At 47.8% G+C, this 23,314-nt stretch overlaps 1 protein-coding gene across 1 annotated transcript in view; it reads right to left on the bottom strand.

Annotated features, from left to right (window-relative positions):
* Itpr2 (inositol 1,4,5-trisphosphate receptor type 2) overlaps window positions 1–23,314 on the bottom strand; it is a 391,594-nt gene that overhangs the window by 286,872 nt on the left and 81,408 nt on the right. The window contains 6 exon segments of the mRNA XM_038317812.2: window positions 2,834–2,985; window positions 11,688–11,732; window positions 20,053–20,148; window positions 21,077–21,223; window positions 21,426–21,509; window positions 21,887–21,985. Of these exon segments, the coding sequence (XP_038173740.1) occupies window positions 2,834–2,985; window positions 11,688–11,732; window positions 20,053–20,148; window positions 21,077–21,223; window positions 21,426–21,509; window positions 21,887–21,985 (623 nt within the window).

The raw sequence follows: 23,314 nt of genomic DNA, 5'->3' as shown, positions 1-23,314 counted from the left end.
GTAGGGTTTTTCACTTGTGGCATTGTATTGGTTCTCAAAAACTGTCACTTTGTAAGCCATTTCAGATGAGATTTTCAGATCATGGATGCTGCCAGCCTGGATGCACCTCTGGAGTCAGCCAACACTACCGGGCTGCAGAGGGAAGAGATGACCCAGAGTAACAACAGGATCTCAAGGATTTCGGAACTAAATGACCCTGGGACTATGTCGCAGATATCCTCTGGCAGTCGGGTGTGACACGGTCTGGCTGTCCACGGTATAAGGGCCATGCTGTGGAATGTTCAGGGAAGATTTGCATTCCACGCTCCAGGGTCATACTCCACTTCATGAGCACAGACAGGCCAATTAGCTTGTCCTTCTAAGTCACTGCCCCCAAACTCCGCTGTCACCTGGGAAGCTCTTCTAAATCCAAAGCCTAGGTTGCAACACATACCAGTTACACCAGTGTCCAGAGTGGGAGGCAGGCATCAGGACTGGTCACAGTTGCTAAGTGTGCATTGGGCAGGAAGGATTGGGAGCTGCACTCAAGGCCCTTACTCTAGAGAGTCCAGTCTGGGGTTCGCTAGAAAAGCACTCATGCAGCGCCCCCTGCAGACCAAGGACTCTGAGACTGTATCTATCAGATGCCCACGGCTGCTTCAGGATTTCACCAGGCTAATGCACCACAGTGGAACTCTATCCTCTGAGTAGAAGGGCTGTTACCATCTTAATCAGAACAGGTGTGGGACTGTCCCCCCAGGATTGGACCTGATGATGCCCCTTCATGGGGAGGTGGGGAGGGCAATCAGACCCTCAGCCGAGGAAGCCACTTCTTCCTGCATTTTCCAGCTATTTATAATCGTATGAAGTTCTAGAATCCACGGCAGGTAAAGGTTAACTGAAGAGGAGGTGACATCTGTACAGCTGGGGACACTGTCATCCATTCTGGAGTCAAGCTTTACAGTGACCCATATTTTGGGGGTCACCCATATTCCTGTAAAAAAATTCCTCACTAACCTCCTGTAAGTAAACAAACAAACTCACTGGTTCACTCGCTAGACTTGAGTGGAATCTTTCCTCAGTCTGTTTCAGTGCCCCCTCCCCATGTGTCTGGAAACATTTATTTATATCCCCTAGGGAAAGATCATACAGTAAGAGTTTAAAGTTTAAGAAATACTGCACTCCATATTGGAATCCCCTGGGCAATGCTTTTAAGAGATGTAATGTTCACATCTCACCGCGAGACTGACTTCATTGCTCTCAGAAGGACCAGGAACCATTGCTCAGATCTTCCTCAGCCAGTTTGAGAAGACCTGCTCTAACTTAGTCTCTGACCTCTGACCTCTGACCTCTGAGAGTTACCCAGACTGAATGCAAATAGTAGTTCTGAAAAACTTGACATTGGGCTCGGCACACAGAAAGTTTTCAAGGATTCCATATGCAACGTAAGAGTGGCTAGTGTCGAAAGTTTATTATTAGCTACAAACAGTGAACAACAGCTGAATCACAACAGCACAAATCCTTCACACCAGGAAAAAGAAGGCCAACCCTCCTGAACAGCAGTAGCTAATACCTCTGTGCAAAGCAAGACTTGGTAGCTTTGTGGTGGGTTTATGCATCTGATGGTGAGTTCTAACCACCATCTCTTTAAGCAAGTTCTCCTACACTGAATTCAAGAAAGACACCCATTTTTGCTGACTTAGATCTAAAATGAGTTAAGTCAGAGTAATAGTTAAGGTCCCCATATGTTGTGGTTTGAAAGAAAATGGACCCCAATGGGAGTGGCACTATTAGGAGGTGTGGCTTATTGGAGCAGGTGTGGCCTTGTTGAAGGAAGTGAGTCAATGTGGGGGTGAGCTCTGAGGTGGTATATGCTCAAGCTATGCCCAGTGTGGCACACGGTTCACTTCCTGTTGCCTGCAGATCAAGATGTAGGACTCTCAGCTCCTTCTCCAGCACCATGTCTGCCTGCCTGCCACCCATGATGGTAATGGACTAAACCTCTGAAACGGTAAACCAGAGTCAATGAAACATTTTCCTTCATGAGCATTGCCATGGTCATGGTGTCTCTTCACAGTGGTAAAAACCCTAACTAAGATACCATACAAGAAGAAAGACGCTTGGGTCAGGCCAAAGCAGCAGAGTGCATGTCTTCACAGGCTGCATTAGTGAGCAAGGAGGAGGGAGAGGTGGACTCACATTGGGGTGGTGGTGGGGTTCTCAGATCTCTCTCATTTGGCTACATTAAATAAACCTTCTCTTTCAGTTTTCTATTTTTAATTTGACTCTCTTAATTGGTTTAATGAGCACAGGTGGCCTGACCTGACTTGGGGCACTGGCTGTGACCCCCAAGTTCGAAAGTGACCTGAGCTCATGTGTTTATTGGTCTGACCTCATTTCTCATCTTGATGCCCAGGGTGTGGTCTGCCTTGCAGCTGACAATCAATAAACATTTCTTAGCTGAACCACTAACAAAATGAACAAGGGAAGGAGCTAAGCAGGAAATCTGACAGGCAAGGGATAAAATTTAGACTAAAAATGTTATTAGATTATATTTCATTGTTGTGATCAAAGGCCACATGATTAATAAGAATAAATGACCCTAATAAATTTTTCAGGACTTCTTTGATACTGCACACTTTAATTATTTATACAAATAAAACAAGCTGTATTAATCTGTTCACCTGAGAGAGGCACAATGCTTTGTAAGCATTTATTCATATGCTCTCTTCCATTGTAAAAATTATATTACTATTATACTTTTTATTTCTACCTGTTGGGAAAACTATTCAAAGGAACGTCTGTTCATTCTACTTCTTTTTACTTATTGATTTCTTTTTATATTTCTGTTTACCTTGGAACCAGGCAGTCAGCTCTCTGAAGAGTTGTGGCATCGAGTTCAAAAAGGGACGCGATGTCATTTCCGTGCGGAACGGAGACCAAAGTGTACATGATCTTCTCCCCTGCCTGGCGCTTTTTCTTTGAAGTGGGAAGCTCTCCATCTCTCTGTTGAAGAGGTTCAAGGTTATTCAGCATCTTCAGATTTAGTAGTAACTATTGCAGTTAATCAGGAGATAAGATGTGAGTTTGTTGTAGGAATGTCTATTCTGAATGCCCCAGACGATCAGGGTGCACAGCCTTTGTAATGATTATGGGCAATCATAAGGCCCATGCTCCCTGAGCAGTGGCCTGACCTGAGAATGTCCTTAAATCACAATAGTCATGGCCCCTTCTCTAGTGGCTTTATACCTATTTACAACATAGTGATTTGACCCTCTACAATTATGTCAAACAGAAAAGAAACAGTGACCCAAACCCTCTAAATTGCAAGGGCTCAAGAAGACATACAAACGACAGATAGAGAAGGACCTAGGAGAAGATGTTCAACCCCCACTAGTTACAGGGAAAATGTAATCAAAGCCACTGCAGACAGCACCCTGCTCGGGACAGCATGGTCAAAGTCAAGGGATAAATGGCCAAAGGAGCAGAGAAAGGGAACCCCTGTACCCTGTGGGTGGGATGTAAGTTGGTGTCTCCATCATGAAAACGTGTGGTCCAGGGATTCCTCCTGCAAGCTTGAGAACAGGAGAGCAATGCAGATCACATTCAAGCACAAAAACCACAACCCTACCTCACAGAGAGACCTGTGCTCCAGGCTGGCTGCAGAACTCCTCAGAAAGTCGTCCATGCAAAGACAGACAGACAGACGACAGACAGACAGACAGACAACAGGAAGGAAGGAAGGAAAGAAAGGAGAAAGGGGTGAAGGGAGTTGAAGGAAGTAATTTCATGGGTCCATGAGAAGGACTTCCAAGGATTATGTTAAGTTGTGAGTGGCAGGGCAGCGGCTTTCTCTGGATGCTCAAAAATGGGAAACCACAGCCCTGACTGCCGGTGACAGGGGCCGGAAGGCTGGGTGGGAGGGGGCTGGGGGCATGTGATCTTCTTGTACTGGACCAATGGGATACTATGTGTGGTGGAATACTATGAATGACAGGATACCATGTATGACGGGATACCGTGTGTGACGGGATACCGTGTGTGACGGGATACCGTGTGTGACGGGATACCGTGTGTGACGGGATACCATGTAAGGCGGGATACCATGTGTGACAGGACACTATGTGTGACTGTAAATATTTTCTTCCCTTTCTCCTTCCTTCCTTCTTCTAAGTAGCCCAGGCTGGCCTCAGACTCACAGCAATCTTCCTGCTTCAGCCTGCCAAGCGCTGGGATTAGGAACATGAGCAACTGCTCCCAGCTGGAGTTCCTTCCCCAGGACAAAAGCCGTCCTGTGCTGAGCTCTGCTGTTAAAGATGGTGAAGAAGGCAGCAGAGGGAGAACAGGTCAGAGGGGGTGCAAGAAGAGGGAGCGAGGACTCTGGAAGAAAGAATAGGGAAACAGGATGTGTGTTTCATTTGCAATGACAACAGCTGCTAAGGAGCTTTGGGGACCCCACAATGCTATTGTTGCCAAAAGAATCACAGATATCATGAGCACTGTTCCTCCCTGTGATGAAGGTGACCGAGAAGGTGAGGACACAGAGCTGATCAGCAAGAAGACTCAGCTCCTAAATGAGTCAGAGGACATGTCATGGACGCCCAGGCGGTGAGATCCAAGCATAACTCCCTCCACCTGTGCTGCTGATGCCACTGCAACAGGCCAGGTGGTTTCTAAGGCCTTGATTCTAGAAGCAGGGTGTCTAAGCACATAGAGACATCAATTGTCGAGGGCTTTGGTGCCATACCATGACATGAAGAACACCACACCATGAGCCTGAGCAACCGAGTCCCAACAGGCTTGGTTTTGCCACAGGCTACACGAACCCACTAGCCCAGGAATCTGTGAGTGAGGTCTCTGTCACAGGGTCCTCATGCCCACTTCCTCCCAGGGAACCCAACCCCACTGAGCATCAAATTTCCAACCCACAGAACACAGGCCCCACATTTGAACTACAGCAGGCTTACGTGGTTCCCATAGACAGCTGAACTCAGGGAAGCAAGTTCTTATCAGCTGAATTGAACCATGTTTAGAAAATGGGCTTTATTGATGGAGCCGAGTCCATAACCTCAACAGGTGGAGGGTCAGTGTGCACGATTCCAAATGTGTCTGGTGTAGAGGACAAAAGATGTTGCCAGTGTGGAACAATACCATCTCCCTAAAAGAAGTGTGCCATCTAACTTCCTGACAGAACCTTTCCTCCACTTCCTTTATTATAATTTAGCTTTGGAGACACAGACTCTGGGGTGAAATGTGCTAACGGTACAGCTACTTAGATCTGTTTAGTAACTGGAAGTTGTCAGTATTTGAAGTCTGTCCACCAGTTAGTGGGGTTCAACCCTCTGTCCACCCCTCTTTTGAGGTGATTTTTGAAGACTTACAAGAAGATTTCAGACCTAGATTCCTAGAGACAGCCTCCTAGACTGCTCTCCCTGGTAACGTCTGCCCGTGGTGCTGGCTCAGAGTGGCCAGGAGCCTCCCTGTGTTTTCACACTTGCCCTGCAATGACTCTTTTCAAAATACATTTTTCAAAATCTCACTGATTAGGGTTAATTAAAACAAGCCACTGCAAATTATTCACAGTATTCGAGATCTGTAACTACATAGGACACATGGACTGTGCTATTGTATTTTCCATCCTCCCCACTGGCCCTTGGAAAATAGTTTTAATACACAGAAGATTCCTGTAATAAATAATTTCACAATTGTGTGTGTGGGGGTACGTCCGACATGCCTACATGTCTTTTATAAGAGCCTGGCTGTCAGGAGCTTCCTGCTCTGGCTCTCCCACACTGTAATTTACTTAACAAACTCTGCTTCATAAACAGTTTGGAAGTAAACATTAAGCCTGCCCCTTGGAATTTTTAAGCAATTAAATATGAATAATGAGTTATGAGCATACCAGGCACCTGGGAGCTGCTTTTCTAAGCAGACGCAGCCTGGCTTCTCTGCCCCCCTTCCCGGTTTCCCTTAGGCTCAGAAGCCTGACAGATCCTGCACTGAGACACTCGACACTCAACGAGTATCTGAGTATCCGCCATCCTCTGCTATCTCAATGCCCTCCAGACGTCATTGTCCTGAACCTGCAGTCACCTTGGATTCCAAGAAGAGAAGTCTCAAGGGGTGCACAGTCCCACAGTGAGGGTGGTCACCAGTGAGGGCAGGGCTGCACCCTGGGCAGACGTGATCATTCCGCGGGAACTCGTTGACCCAGTCAAGCTATGGTGGCAGCAGTAACTGCTTCAGACAGCCTGTGGGACCTGGCTGGGCATGGTAACCAGACAGAGCCTTGACCGGGGCTCCCAGTTACGCCCCACTCTTACTCTGGTTAGACCAAGAGCTCGTGTCAGGACCCTGAAGACAGATGAGCTCACTGTTCCCTCGTCTGTTCCTCTTTCCACTGTGGCCACCCCAAAATCGTCTCCTCTCTCTGCTCCTCACGCTCTCGGTCCTCTCTCTAACTGGCATATCAGGATGTCAAGCCTGGCCCGTCAGGACTACCAGAGTCGCCAAAAACCCTAGTTACATATATAAGAATGAATGTAGCTTCCATAAGCAAGAAAGGCGATCCGGCATCCTTCATGAAGACAATTCTGTTCAAAAATGTATTAAGAGCCAACGGAACTTAAACAGGTGCCTCGTTCCATACCAGCAAGTGCTCTCTGACGCAGGCCCAGCTTAGGAGCTGGGGTCTCAGAATGCCACCTGTCTGCTGGGTGCTTATCAAATAGGCACGTTCCAGATAAGTCTGTGTGTCAGCGGGAGTGTGCACATGGCCGTGCATGTACATGTCCACATGTGCGGGTGCAGGTGTGCATGCACCCCTGTGTGCTGTGTGTGTGTGCCCGTACTCCTGAGTGCACGGGTGTGGGTGTGTGTGTACCAAAGGTCAATCTTGGACCTCAGTTTTTGGACGAGGTCTCTCATGGGGACTTGGACCTTGACAAGCAGGCCAGGCTGGCTGGTCAGCAATCCCGGGAGCCTGCCTGTCTCTGCCTCCCACTGTAGCCAGATACTTCTACATGGAAGCTGGGGTTGAACTCGGGTCCTCAACTAGTTGAGCAAAGCAAGCACTCAACTAAGCTGTCTTTATGGCCTGGATAGCCCAGATCTCCAAAGCTACACAGGGAGACAGCTTCCCTTAATCAAAGCTACAAAGAAGTGATGGCTCTGCCCTGGTCCAGCCTCCACTCCTGGGGAGGTGCACTTCGGGAGACCCCAGAATACCTTTGTGTCAAACATCACATCACCTGTACTGTTGGAGCCAGAGACACACTAGGAGAAGCTGTGTCTGTCTTTTGGAGCTGAGGTTCAGGCTGCAGGAGGAGGCTGCTGCGTCACCAGCATCCCCATCCACCCTCCCAGCACTGTCTTGGGAAAGCCACACACTCCAGGCTGCCAAGGAAAGTGGCAGGCACTTTATCTCTGTAGCCTCCTCTCCAGAGCCCCCTGCTGGGACCCTTTCTGCTTTTTTGGTCTGCACCCCTTACTGCCCAGGAGCTAGAGTAAATCGCAAAGCAACATGAAGGTCGGCCAGCACCTGGACCCTACAGAACAGAATTTGAAAGTACCGTTTCAACAGACTCCCGTCTCTAGAGCATCCCATGTACATAAAGGCACTTGGCTGGCCACATGGGAGGATTTTGACAATTAGAGGACATCTGGCCATTCCTGGACACATTTTTGGTTGTCACAACTGAGAGCTGGAGTGGGTGGGGCTGCTGCTGGCACCCAGTAAGATGCGAACAGTGATGTCATCACCATCCCATCCAGAGGGCACAGGACATGCAGGGAACACCACTACCACCCTCGCAGATGACACCCTCCCATGGCAACCACAAAGAATTATCTGGTCCTGGGTACCCACTCCTTCAGATGCCATGAAACCCCAGCCTCAGCAACAGAAACTCCTTCAAAATAACCAGATCCCGTGCCACATAAACACGGCAATGTTCCTTAACATGAATGACATTACAGAGAATCAAAAAAGAATCCCCTCTGTAGAGGGGAAAAGACATGGATCTTCAAGAAGAAATAATAACCTCGGGGTTCCAGCTGGGCTTGGCACGGTGCCAGTGTTTACCGGGTGCTCAGGGAAGCTGTACATTTGTAAGACTGGAAATAGTGGAGCCCTTTGTAAAAATGAACATGGCAATTTGGTCTTAATGGGAGCCCTGACACACACCACCTCATCTCGGCGACACCATGCATTAACCTTTGGGACTTCAAAAATGGAAGGCCACGTTTTGATAAAGGTCTCTGAATTACAGTAAAAAAAAATAGCAGGTCATTAAGTTGTCAACACAGGGAAATGAAGGGAACTACTCCGTCACAGCACGTGTTCCTGGAGCATGGGTGTGAGAGAAGCTGCGTGCTGTTGTGGGAAAGTGACCTTGTGTGTCAACTGTAACAGCCCCCTCCCTTCCTCTTCAGACAGAAGCATGATTAATGCAATGTGACAGACAGACAGACAGACTACAAAACGAGAAGCCACACTGTGCGCACTACACTTCACGGTCTCAGTTTTGTTTACACGCGAGCTTGGGGCTCTGGCGAGGGGATCATTAAATCAAGCCTCTGTTGCTGGCTGTCTCTCAGAGATGACCGGCACAGTCCAGTCCCAATCATCTACAGAGAGTGCAGACCACCTGCCCTGCCCTGCTTGTGATTCACTGAGGCAGAGGACTAGCTCTCAAACGCAGGAGTGTTTCCTCTCAACTGTAGTGGAGGTAAGGGATGAGGAGGAGGAAGGAACCCCAGCCAAACAAGGCTGGGTTAGCACAAGGTGAACCTCACCATGGGTCCACTGATTGCTTAGCACAGACTCCCAATTCTGTCCGCGTTCATCCGCTGTGCTCTGCCCACACAACCAGCAGCTCAGCCACCTTGCACAGCAGGAAGCAGGGCAAAGCGGGAATTCAGCCACACAGCAGCAAGGTTTGGTGGCTTCCCTCCTGGGAAAAGCAGCTTTCCCCAGAACTCGGGGACCTAGGGCCTCACACGTACCAATGAGCCATACCTCCAACCGTCTTTATAATTTGTTATTATATTTTGTTATTAGGTGTACAGGAGAGCAGGTGGTGCAATGCACATGTGGAGGTCACATGTGTGGAGGTCACACGTGTGGAGGTCAGAGGACAACTTTTGTGAGCTGGTGTTCTCCTTCTACCATGTGGGGCCCAGGGACAGAGTTCAGACCTCAGGAGCAGCGAGTACCCACAGAACCATCACACCCTCTCCCCTTAAGACAGGGTCTCACTAAGTTGCCAAGGCTGGCCTTGAACTTGTTATCCTCCTGCCTCAGCCACTGGAGAAGCTTGAAAGACAAGTCCATACCACAGGCTGAGCTTCTTGTATTTTTTTAACCTACTAACATGTTTTATTCAGGGTTTCTGTGGTTCTGATCTGGCTTTATTCTTGGGTCACAAGGTAAGGTAGGCAGGCAGACACGCCAACTAATTAGACAGCAAGGAAGCGGGCATCTCCAGAATGTCCACAAGAGGGCCTGATGAAGAATTTGCCCTGACATAATATAATATGTCGTAATTATGACATAATATAACATGACATAATCATCCTAGGACACGGAAAGCAGCAGGGGAACTCCCCCTCTAGCCAGCACCAAAACTCCAGCCTCGCTCAAAACAAATATAAACAGGCCTAACCAATCAAGTAGCCTACCTCTGTATGTTTTAACACAAGGTCAGCTCCTGCTGGGCCAGCAGCCTGACCCCCCTCCCCGCTCCACCCCTACTTTAGCGCTGATAATGAAATAGAAAGAGGGATCCAAAGGGACTGCGTTGAGTCTAGAAGTCCTTGCTGGATCTACTAAGCCGTACAAAAACAAGCCATGAAGCTGGGGCGCCACACAACACTGCCACCATCAAATCAGACACTTGGGGCTGCGGTTGAGGCTCAGCGGGTGGAATGTCTGCCTGTCACGGACAAGGCCCCGGCTGCAGTGGTGACCCTTGCAGCCCACTCTGCTGTGGATGGACACGGGCTAGTTCCCCGTCTCAGCTGGTGGGGGGATGTTGCAGCAGATGCAGGCGTGAAAGCCGAGTACCAATGCAACAGCTTTGTCTGCGTAGGACTGTTACCCAATAGTGGGACTGCTGGCTCGGACTGCAGTTATGAACTTATTTTTTTGAGGGATTGCCACGCTGTATCCATAACGACTATCCACCCCACTGACTGTGTACGAGGCCTCTTTCTCCGCCTCGCCAGCATCTGTCATATTGTCTTCTTGACAATGGTCATTCTGGCTGGAAGGAGAAGATGTTGCAATGTGGTTTTAATTTTCATTTTCCTGGTGGTAAAATAACATGCAACACGATACTGTCCGTGTGAGGATTCTTTAGACAGCACAGGGGACAAAGCGCGGACACATGGTATTACATCAGATCATAAGGCAGAGGGTGAGGAAGAGAGGGAGGAGGTCTCAGAGGAGGGGAGAAATGTAGGGAGGACCACAGAGATATACATGACACCTGACGATTCTTCTTGGTTCAAATCAACAGCAAGAGAACGAACAGCCCAAAGTATGAGCTAACATTCTAAACAGACGCTTCACAGCCAGACAGATGGGGGAATGTGGACTTGTTTGCTGGGTTTTTTTTTTAACTTTTTGCATTTGTGTCTGTTTTCATTTATTTGACTAATTACAGTTATAACTGCACACAATGGCAGATGCAAAGCGTCCTTAATGACAACCAAATCAGCCTCTTAACAGACCCCTGGTGACAGCCCCAACGTGTCTTCCTCCTGGCTGACCAGCACTGTGCACCGAAGGACAGAGCTTTAATCGATACAGTAACATCTGCACATGTAAAAGGTCCCTGCTCCCTGTGATAACCATTGCATGTGTGAGTGGTCCCTGATCCCTCCAGCACCTTACTCTGCTAGCTGGACCCATCCCTCAGGAGTGTCTTTAACCCAGAGGTTTGTCTATGACAGCTTCCCTGAGTCTCTGAACTTTGGGTTGAACAAAATTCTCCCTACTGTCCCCCACACTCCCTGCTACAAACAATGTGGGCCACATGAAACACTTTGGTGAGAATTTATGTGAAGAGTGGGGCTCTTGCCCAGCAGTGGAGGCGCACACCTTTGATCCCAGCACTCATACAGAGGCAGGCGGATCTCTGTGAGTAAAAGGACAGCCTGGTCTACAAAGCCAGTTCCAGGACAGCCAGGGCTACAAAGACAAATCTGTCTCAAAAAAGACAGATGAAAGAAAGAAAGAAAGAAAGAAAGAAAGAAAGAAAGAAAGAAAGAAAGAAAGAAAGAAAGAAAGAGTGTGGCTCTCCTGCAGGACACTTCAAAATATCAGAAACATCACCCATGGCATCTGGATTGTAGCTTTAATTTTTCCCCTCAAATAGAAGCCAAATCATTTTAAATCCAAGAAGGAGAATCTTCTGTCCCACCTTAACAACTTGCCTGATTCCACTGTTGTGTACTTGGGGACACTACAGAAGCCTCAATGCCTCGCAATGACCAGTCTTCAAGAGATGCAAGTGTCCCTAGCACCCCTTGCTGAGGGGGGTATCCCCTGAGCCCTCTTTTTTCTTTTTCTGGAAACTTCCCTTCAATTAAGAGGTTCTGTCCTGGGGCCCTCCAATCTTCAAGTCTGTTGCTAAAGCTTTGATTTACTCATATAAAATAGAACACGAAACATTTGGAACACACTGAGAAGAACATCCACTTACCACAGTCTTTCCCTCATTTTGAGCATCTCGATAGTCAGGATTAAGCTGAAAAACAAAGCAAAACTAGTTTTAACTAAAAAGTGCCAGTGGGAATGAGCCTGGGCCAGCAGGATGGCTCAAGATAGAGGTGCTTGCCTCAAGACTGATGACCTGTGTTCAAGCCCCGTGTGTACTTGCATGCTCATGCACACACACGTGCACACACACACACACACACACACATTGCTATGGAGCTCACTATTGATCCTCATTTTCGCAGAATCTGGACTTGCCGGCCTTCAGAGGATTATCTTGATTGTGTTAACTGAGGTGAGAAGAGCCTATAACAGTAAGAGACACCATTTGATCCCAGACTGCCTAAAACAGATAGAAAGCTGAGCACAGGGTTCATCACTCTGTATTCTGATTGTGACACCACGCGGCCCGTCTCACGAGCTCCAGCCAAGGCCATGACAGAACACAGCCTGGAAGGGCAAGCCAAAATCAACCTTCTTTAAAGTGCTTTTGTTTTACCCAACAACAGACAAGCCACCCCTATAAAGCTACCAAACTGTATTTAAGGGTCATGTTTTCACTCCGTGTGAATTAGAATACTTAGTTCCATTTAACAGAAAGTAAAACCAAGCTCAAAACCATGACACAGCTATAACCCAGATCTGCACAGAAACAGGAATCGCACAACTAACCCAATGCGAAACATTCTGCCCGTGGAGATGCAGGCCGTGTTCTTCACTCAGGGCAGTCACCCCCGACTCCTGCCACCATGCGCTCCCACCAGGACATGCCACACCCTGCAACTGTGAGCCACGGTGAACCACCCTTCTCTCAAGTTGCTTTTGCTAGTATTGTCACCACAGAGAAGGGGAAACACCCAAACAAACTCGCAGCCACATGCATCCCTCCCCTTTCTGTCAGCGATAAAATCTGCACCCCTTGGATTCTACCGCTTTGTCCCTTCCCTGCAGACACAGTCACCAAAGTCATCGGCGAAGGATGTATAGAAAAAGAACAGCGCTAAAGAAGGGGAAAAAGATGTCCTAAGGAAGTCCCTGGTGATTGTACTGTCACAAGGGAGAGAGAGAACTCTTGTAATAAACACTAATAGAGCATCTCTAAGAGCCAGAACTTGCGGTGCGTGGTATTTAGCCAAGAGTCCTGTGCCTGATCATTGACCCTGTGACCTAGGAAGGAAAATAAGACATAAATACAGTCAGCTATACTAAGAAGCTGGATATGACGTCACAGAGCTAGGAGGAAGATATAAATGATTTGTAAATAATATAGGTCAGAGGAGGGGGTGGGGGTCATGGTGTCAGAGGTCCATGCACTGACTTCACAATTCTGCTTCTGAGAAATACTCTCCCACCCTGCTTCACAGTGGAGCACCGGCTCACGGCGTGGACCGTCATGCAGTCCTGCCACACAGTCACGCGGTGTCACAGTGAGACGTGGGAGAGCATGAGCTTGGGACATGGACGGTACACCCTGAGTGACTTCTGCTTCTTGCCTTCTTGCCTCCAGAAAACAACAGAATGATTCCACACCAAATAGGCCTTTATAGACACCCCTAGGCATTGGGCCTAGACCAAGAGGCTTTTAAGTTAAAAGGAAGATCACTCAAGATAAATGGGACTTTTAAATAAATGATATAAAATCAATCTTATATTTTTATATTCAGCAGCATCTAAGTATAGAAGCTATGACAGAAAAATATGCTTGATTCTCAAGTTTTAACCCCGGCACTAGGAAAAAAGAAATTGCCACTTAATGGTGAAATAACCCAAACTAGAAGAATATTTGCTACATCCCTAAGGCGGCTAGAGAGCCAAGTCAAATTCATGGTCCCCAGAACCATGGGAACGGCAGACAGAGAAGAACACAAATGACCACATTATAGAAAGGCACAGTCTTCAACAGCTGCCGAAGACAGTTAAACCCCATGGACGTGGAGAAGTCAGACCATTGCGTGTTGGCAACGAGAGTCAAGAGTTACAATTCCAGCCTTCTATCCACACCACAGCGAGAAAAGGCCTGAGATCACAAAGCCCACGAGACATGCTTATATTCTTGCTTTCTTTTTTTCCGTGTGTGTTGGGGAGGGGGGATAGACACGCCCACCGGTTTGTTTGTGTAAGTACAGTTCTCATGGAGACCAGAAGAGGGCACCAGGTCCTTTGGCGACCAACCAAAACTTCAAGAGCAGCAGGCCCAGGGGTCCCAGGGACTGCATCCACAGTTGGAAGCCAGGGCCTCAATCTGCTGAGTCATCTCCCCAAGGAGCCATTCCCATGGGGGGGGGGGTCTTTTTTCTTCAGGTGATTGTAGCTTTGGTTTTGGTGTTTCTGTTGGTGTTTGTTTCTTTGTTTGAGAAAACGTCTCCTGCAGCTTGTGCAGGTCTCATGCTCAGTATACAACTGTTGGGGTGAGGGGGTCCTGAGCATCTAATCCTCCTGCGTCCCCCACTGGGAATGCTGAGACACAGGTGTGGGACGCCTGTCCTCTTTACAACCTCTTCAGTGGTAAGTTTGTAACTAACTGTTCATAAAAGCATTGAAGTTAGGTGGTGTTTAGTGCCATCTGGTGGAAGCTTGGCCCATCTACAAACAAACACACTGTGAGCACGTGCAGACGGATGGTTCTTCAGACACTGCTCACTTTCTTTCTTTTTCTTTCTTTCTTTCGTTCTTTCTTTCTTTCTCTCTCTCTCTCTTTCTTCCTTCCTTCCTTTCTTTTTTTCTTTCTTTCTTCTTTCTTTCTTTCTTTCTTTCTTTCTTTCTTTCTTTCTTTCTTTCTTTCTAGTGTATTTCACCAGCTTAGAGCCCCCCGAGTTGTCTAGGCAGGCCGGCCAGAGCGCCCCCAGGAAGCCTGTCTCCATCTACCGATGCTGGGATTACAAGCACAAGTCACCATGCCTGGCTCTTTTTAGGCAGGTTTGAGAGGTCAAACTCGGGACCTTATGGTTTTCTGGCAAGCAGCTTACCCACAGAGCCCTCTCCCCAGCCCCGAGTGAGCTGGTCTCTAAAGGGTAATATCAAAGCCAGGCATGGTAGCATGCCCTTGGGAGGTGGAGGTGGGAATATCAGGAGCTTGAAGCCAGCCTCTGAAACATGAGCTCCAGTCCAGACAAAGTGAGCCCCTGCCAGAATATGCCGTTCCCATGTGACGGGGGGGGGGGGGGGGAAGGTTCTAAGGTCCGTGTTAGCCTGCACTATGACAGAGTGAGCCCCTGCTGGAGCATGCCCTTCCCATGTGACGGGGGGAAGGCTCTAAGGTCCGTGTTAGCCTGGTCCCGAGAGGACCCCTGTCATAACAGGTGTAAGAGATCTAAGGGAGCATCAGGGAGTCCCCAGCTGTGCTGTCCGAGCCCATAACCCTCACTTTGGCCACCTAAATCGTGTACGCCCCAGGGAAGTGGCATGACCGAGCGAGAGTCTAGTGACAAGTCTGTGTGACCACATGAAGTCCAAATGTCTTTTATTATCTAATTTGTAACTAAATAGTTAGTTTTACATTTCAGCCAGGGTTTTACGTCCACACTGTGGAGGCCTGGGTAGGGCCCTGCCTTATGAATAACAAAAGTCACTGACAGGCATATACACAGTGCACAGAGGGAGGGACAAACACATAAACACATGTACACAATGCACAGAGGGAGGGACAAACACATAAACACATGTACACATGTACACAATGCACAGAGGGATGGACAAACACATAAAAAACTACACACTATGACAGAACCGACAGTTGGTTACAAGGACGTTGATGCTCATGGGGACAGAAGCCTGCCCTCCGCCCTCTCTCTTTCCTCTACAAGAGGGGAGGTACCTGTAATCTCCTAGACTTTCTGTGAACACAATGCTTACATTCCTGTCTTCCTTAACTCCAGCACAACCCTTTAGGACACAGACGATTGCCTTGATCTCACAGGAGGGAACTCTGGTCCAGAGAGAGGCTAAATGTCTGCTTGAAGCCTGGCGCACAGCGGACCGTAGCCGTGACAGTTCTTTTCTTTGTACTATTATAGGCTTCCTTTGCCCAGTTGGCACTGTAAATACCTATAAACTCAAAAGCAGCTCAAGGATTATGTAATCTCTTTTGACCAGGAATGTCTAAAACACATCCATGTTTCAAATTATAAACACATCTCCCAAGGGTGGAAAAGAAAGTAAGAGCATGAATGTCCAGGTCCCCTGCTGGTTACTTCCCTTCCATGGAAAAAGAGGACAGTCCCCAGCCTGATTTTCAAATGCATTTTGTACAGAGCATCAGCTGAACTTTGGGTTTTTCCTCTCATCAGTTCCGCTTCTCCCCTGTGAAGGGGACGCCGCGAGAACTCAGCCTGCACTCCCTTCGGGTGGGCTCCCCTGAACAACTCTGCATGAAGCCACTCATGGCTACACCCTGACCTGTGCAGTGGTAGCCCCGACACACTGCTCACCCCAACCCCAGGGAAACACTGCCCTGACTTCCTGGCATTTGTGATTCAGTTGGTCCCTAGCTTCTCAGGCTGCCAGGCTTCTGGGAGGTTCTGAGTTAAACACGCCATCCTGTTACATCTCTGGAGAGGCACTGATGAGATTAAAATCTACTGTCAGCCCCCTCGATCCCCAAACTTCCAAATGCCGAGAAACCTGCAGTTATGAACACTGTTTCCTGGATATGTCGTGAGCACCTCGGATTAACCGCAGTAAACTAGGTGGGGGCTGGGGAGACGCTTTGGCACTTAAGAGTACGCGCTGCCTTTGCAGAGTGCCTAAGCGAATCAGTTCATTAACTGGATTACCTTCTTCATTAATCTGGCGCCTCTATCAGTTTCTCTGGAGGGCCAGTGTCCTCAACAAACCTCCAAAGCAGAAATCATTCTGCCTGTACTGCTCAATGCACTTCTATTAATGTCTGCCTTCTGGAAACATCTTCAAACATCTCCTTGTCATTCCAAGACAACGCCCTTGGTTCTAGCCTTCAGGATTGCTGAGTGGTATCCACCCTCCATCTCCTCCATCACCCCTCTGCCTCTGACTCCATCTCTTCCACGGGCTCCAAGGCAGCTGCCCTCACCTCTACCCACAGGCACTTTCTGTTGGCGACAGCAGCATCCCCATCTGTGATACTCCATGTGGGATGCTTAATGGGCAAACAGAAACGGGGCCAGCATGACCAGGAAACTAAGTTTTAAATACTATTTCATCTCTGATGGAGGAGAGCTATCTGTCTATGTTTCTTTCATTGGTTAATTAATAGAGAAAACTGCCTTGGCCCTTTAAGAGACAGAAAATTAGGTAGGTGGAGTAGACAGAACAGAATTGTGGGAACAAGGAAGTAGAGTTGGGGAGATGCTTCAGGCAGTCGCCATAGTGAGTCTCCATGCTTCTCCTCTCCGAGATGGACGCAGGTTAAGATCTCTCCTGGTAAGCCACACCTCGTGGTGCTACCCAGATTACTAAATATGGGTTAAAGAAAGATGTGAGAATTAACCAATAAGAGGCTACAGATAATGGGCCAGGCAGTGTTTTAAAAGAATACAGTTTCCGTGTAATTATTTTGGGTAAAGCTAGCCAGGTGGCGGGACATGGCCCCGCTGCTTCTCACTACACATCTCAACACTCACTTCAATTAGTGGCCAACAGATGGCTCATAGCTACTACACCAAACAGTTCAACTCTGAAACACAAATTAAATGCAAATTCTACACCATTCCTTAGCTTCAAAGATAGTGTCCACAGTTGAAGAGCAGAAGGAGGGAGAACATGAGCAAGGAAGTCAGGACGGCGAGGGGTACGTCCACCCACTGAGACAGTGTGACTGATCTAAGGGGAGCTCACCATATCCAGCTGGACTGGGACTGAACGAGCATGTGATCAAACAGGACCCTCTGAATATGGCTGAAATGGGGGCTGACTGAGAAGCCAATGTGATAATGGCACTGGGATTTGATTCTACTGCATGTACTGGCTTTTTGGGATCCTAGTCTGTTTGGATGCTCACCTTCCTAGACCTGGATGGAGGTGGGGGGCCTTGGACTTCCCACAAGGCAGGGTACTTGCCCTCTCTTAGGACTAGGGGGGAGAGGGAAAGTGGGGGAGGGAAATGGGAGGAGGGGAAGAGGTGGAAAATTTGAATGGTATTATTTATAAAGCAAAAAAAAGATACTGTCCACCCTCCTTCAGTTCACAGACAAGCCCTGAACTACGTCTCTGCTCCTATAATTCCCCTTCACCCTTCCAGAAGAACTTTGCAAAACAAATGTGCTGTGGATCAGCCATAGGACCCCTGCACTTCCTTGCTGGCAGGAAGCTGAATTCACCCCTTCCACTCTCTCCCCACCCATCTCTCTCCTCCACCAGACAGCTCCTCCTGGACCCTCTTGACCCCTCCCACTGCCTGGTCTAGCCTGTGCTCCCTTCGAAGTGTCCTCACCCTGCCTAGGAACTCTGGAGGGCGGAGGCTAGACTTTCTGAGTGATATCACGTGGTTTCTGCCATAGGTGTCAAACCACACTTCATCCTGGGCCTCCAGGAATCTAGGAAAACATTGCCTTAAACTTGAATCATATGCCTAGTGACAGCAAGTCAAATTCTTAATTCAAAGTCTTAAAACAAAGGGAAGTGCCACTCAATGGTCCCTTGCCAAACTCCTGCCTGAACCAAGTTATGGTTTTCATACTGACTGCATAGGATCTGTGTCCCATTCCTGTCTGTATGACCTGTGTCCCGTCCCTGTCTGTACGACCTCTGATCTGGGGACACACACACACACACACACACACACACACACACACCAGCAGCAGCCATGTAACTAAACAAACAAGCAAAGTAAAGAAGTGAGAAGGTTGCTGTGGGTTCTCAGCCGTTCTCGGAAGCTGTTTGTCACCTGTTTTCTGGAAGGAAATTCTTCTTTAACCAAGTAACGATGACGATAATGGACTTGGTCATCGCTCTGGATAACTTTCATCCCGAGAAGACTAGCATTCTGGCATCTGAGCATATCAGGATGTCCAAGACAACTGACATAGGAAATCTCAAAAGCCAGCATATGCCTTCCGTGTTAGAATTCTCCACGGACGCATCCTTTCTGACATGCCAGTGCAATGGATAAAAAATGATTCCTAGTCCATTTCATGATACACATTTAGTGCTTAATTCTCCTTCTCTTTCTTTGCCATTGAATAAAATGTTACTCAAAGAATTAAAGGTCACAGAAAAGGGCCTGTGGATACTCCAGACAAGAAGTAGCTGCATTAAAAGTTGTGTTTTCTAGAAACAGAACAGAAAGACGGTCTTCATTCTTTACAGGAAATTAACTGCTTCCTATAGTGATATTTCATTTGTATTTTAATAAATAAAGCTTGCCTGAAGACAAGAGAGTAAAACAGCTGCCATGGTCAGCCTTACAGACCAGGCAGTGGTGACACACACCTTTAATCTCAGTAGCCACACTAGTTTGCCATAGAAACCTGGTGGTAGTGGTGCACACCTTTAATCCCTGCTCTAGAGAGGAATATAGGACAGGAGGAGACAGCTCTCAGACACAGCCTCATTCTGAGATTCCTGGAGGCAGGGTTGCCATTTTGGACTGACTTAGAGGTAAGAGCCAGTGGCTGGCTGTCTTGCTTTTCTGACATTCAGGTTGAACCCCAATTTCTGCCTCTGGGTTTTTATTAATCGTGCTACAGCTTCCTGTCTACCAGCTTGCAATTAACCCACCCATGTATTGACGGAGAGGCCCTGTCCCCAAATCCATGGTGGATGGACTGCTGAGCAAAAGGACATGAGGCTGACAGACGGTCTCCATGCACAAGTCCCCGCATGCATGTTCATCCTACACACACACACACACACACACACACACACACACACACACGAATACATACAAACAACACACATTACATATACAAATGAAAATAGCAATTCACAGGCCATCTTGATGAGATGGAGAGTCAGCTAAGAGAGGGGTCTCTGAGTATGCCCAAGGCAGATTATCTTGAGAAGGCTGAGGTAGAAAGACTTGGCCACTGTGGGTGGCACCATTCCCTGCGCTTGGTCCTGGACTGTATACAAAGGAGAAAGCGATCTGAGCAGCAGCTCTCATCAGCTCTGATTGGACGGTTCCAGTTCTGCTGTCCTGACTTCATCATGATGAACTGCATCTTTTAGCCATGAGCCAAAATAACCTGTTTCTCACCTGAGGTTTTGGTCAAGTATTTTATCATAACGACATGAAAAATAACAAAACACCAACCCAGATATGACAGGCAACCATCAAATTATAGACATTGTCCCTGACGACGCAATGACTTTTGCAGAAAGGGCTTGCCTCGTTTGTTGTATCAGAGACCTAAAAACACTGTGCCCAACAGTCTTACCTCTGCAGCTAAGTAGTTCCCAGTTGCAAGATGTTTAAATCTGAACAGGCTGTTCCACTGTCCTGCACCGCCCCGGCACGGATCGTGGTGAACCACCTAAAGGGAAGAGTTTCGGTGACAAAACGGTATCCACACGCCAGCCGGCAAGTGCCGACAGCCAGAGTGCCCTACGGAGTGTGCCGACCCGTGGAACAGGTATCATGAGGGCACAATGAGGGAGAACAACAAAACGCTCCAGCGGTGAGCAAGTGGCACGTCCTACCTCACTTGAGGGTGCCAGTGCCTCACACCTGTAAACACTGTCTTCCTGCAAAAGCCGTGTTTCCTGTCAGGGGACAGTGGCTCACAAATAAAATCCTGTTACTTGGGATGATGAGGTACAAAGATTGCCAAAACGTTCAGGGCCGCTTTGTGCCGCAGGGTGAGTTCCAAACCAGCTTGGACAATAAAGCATGGCTCTGTCTGATATATGTCACTATTTAGCTTCAGAATCAAAACGGTTTAGGCAAAATACGGGCTCCACACCAGGCACCCATGGGCTGCATGAAGCCTCTTCCAGGAGTTGCATAACAACATTTCCAACTCGCTTAGGAGAGCTGGTTAATTTCAAGCCTGTGACTGTCCTCCTGCCTCAGCCTAGTGAATAGCATTCTTAACTATCTTGATTTCGATGGCATTCAAAGGGAAAAATCCGCACTATTCTCTGTGGCTGTAAGTTCTGCCTCTGTCTCCTCTAGTCATGGCTCAGGCAGAGGCACTGAGGCGCAGGGCTTCCGGTCTGATCGGCACTGATGAATACACAATGGAATTTTTCTCTTTTTAATCCCTTGATTTATTTGTTCTGCTTTATAATAGGTTGCATTGTGAACTGGTCACAGCCACAAAGAGATGTGTGTCAATTCACAAAAATCATTCCATGATAAAGGCATGCCATCGATGTCGCCCCGCAACAGCAAAGCCAATGGCCTAACAATCTTTACCTTTTTGTCTCAATATTTAGTAACCCCCCGATAAAAGTGCATACCTCTATTTCCCAGAGTGCTTTAGAGCTAGTAGCTGAAGTTGCTGATTGACGTAAGGTTGTTCGAAGGAAAATGTGCTGTTTTTTCTCATAGTCATCACAGGTCAGAAACTTCTCTTGTTCGGCGTGAAACAATCTCACAACATCACCCTGGTGAGACAGGCGAAGACACACTGACCTTCCAACAGCCACGGGGACCAGCAAACCAGGGACCCGGCAGTTCCCTTCTGGCCTGGGCATTCTGAACTGTAGGACCAGCCACATTCCTCTGCTGACTATAGACACATTTGAGCATACTGGGGGCTGGTGTAGAGCACATGAGAATGAAGGTTTGTGCAGCGGGCTGACTTACCCCTTTCAGTACATCCTCCCGATAGGAGCTGAATTTCATGAACAAGGTGATTTTCCAGCTTGTGTTACAATTGACAGCATTCACCTATTGACGGAAACAATGGTAAAAGACGTAAGACAGTAGACTCTATATTCTGTACCCAAACATTACCCCATTTCAAGCAGGACAGGAAGAAAAAAGACAACAATGGACAATAAAGAATGGGCCTCAATAATAATAAAAAAAAAAAAAAAACTTCTTCACGGGACCCTTTCAAGACAGGAAAATGGAAGCCCGAGGATGCTAACCGGAGGGGGCTTGAGAAAAATCAAGAACCAAGAAATGACATCATCTCCCTCCCTCCTCCTCTCCCTTTTTCTCTTCTCTCCCTTCCCTTCCTCCCTCTTTTTCTCTCTCTCATTCTCTCTTCCTCCCTCCCTCTGGAGAAAATCAGCGCCCGCTCCTTCCCCGCCTGGACTCGCCTCTTTGCAGCCGGGGTTGTCCAGGAGCTCCACGTTGCTGGCGTGCAGGGGCTGCCCAGCGTTTACGGGCATCAGGACAACTTTATCTCCTACGACAATCTGGGAATGAGAAACAAACTGTGATGCTCTGTGAGCTGGAAACTCCTCAGCAGTTCTCACCAGCCACCTGCCTCCTGGTCCCGCCATTCTACACAGTGACTTGACTTCTCTCCCCGAGAAGCACGTTCAAATACATGACCATGCGATCACATCCTCTGGTGACTGCCGAACCCCACTCCTCACTGGTCTCATGTCAGCTGGGGATCTGCCAAGGTCAGAATTAGGCTATTTTCTTTCCCAAAAGACCTTGCAGCAGACACAGTGAAGGTGGCTGCCAGGATGCTCTGCTACTGGAACGTCAGAATCTCATCAGGGCAGCCGAGAACACATCGCTCCGTGCTCCCCCCCACCACCCAAAGGCTGTGCTCCCTCCCCATCAAAAGCATGTCCGGTTAAGCACTTATCCCAAGTCTCAGAATTATGGAGCATCTGATCTCTGGGTTCAGGAAGTACAAGGCAAGGCATGGCCTGTAAAAATCGAGGCTTTGTCCGGCTGGGAGCATTTGGTTCCTTCTTACTTGAGATGTCTAATCCTGAACTGTAGGAGCCCATGTTTCTATTAAAATAAGAATTTTCTGGGTTCCAGGGGAAAGTACTAAAATATCTAAGCCTGTGCTTACATTCACCTGCGTGATAACAGCAATGTCTGCTTTACCTGCACACATCTGTATATCTAATTCAATTTCAGGGAGTTAAAATTACCTTTTCTTAATGGCAAAAACAGTGATTTTAGTAACGGGAGAGAATTGAGCTCCTGTTTGTTGTTTGTTTTCTAAGATTTATTTATTTTATATACATATAGATGAATGTTTTATCTGTATGTATGAATTTTTGCCAGAAGAGGGCATCAGATCGCACTATAGATGGTTGTGAGCCACCATGTGGTTGCTGGGAATTGAACTCAGGACCTCTGGAAGAGCAGTCAGTGTTCTTAACTACTGAGCCACTGCTCCAGCCCTCAATTTCTTTAGTAGATGGTTATGTGGCATCTACTTTCCCAGCTGTGGGGCTATCCCACTCTGAAGCAGAATCAAAACCTTCCCTTCGGGCGTTTCACACCAATTACATATTAGAACAATTAAAGATTAGTTTGATATGTAAATGAGAAAATAATTGGAACTCAGAACATCTCCATGTACCTTAACCAAAACACACGTTCACATTTTCAGTGTGACGTGACCCTAAGCGTTGTTAAGGAGTTTTGTTGACACAAACTGTATCTTGAGATCCACATGTTTCCGAGAAGCCTCAAGTTCACTAACAAGCACAGGAACGCTGCCCCTGCCGCTGACCCCTGCTGTTTGCAGGATGGGTCTCTGGACCTCATCC

This window comes from Arvicola amphibius, chromosome 2 (assembly GCF_903992535.2).
Source record: "Arvicola amphibius chromosome 2, mArvAmp1.2, whole genome shotgun sequence".
In the NCBI taxonomy this organism is placed as follows: domain Eukaryota; kingdom Metazoa; phylum Chordata; class Mammalia; order Rodentia; family Cricetidae; genus Arvicola; species Arvicola amphibius.
The sequence above is the reverse complement of the archived record's forward strand: the minus strand, read 5'-3'. Positions and strand labels throughout refer to the sequence as shown.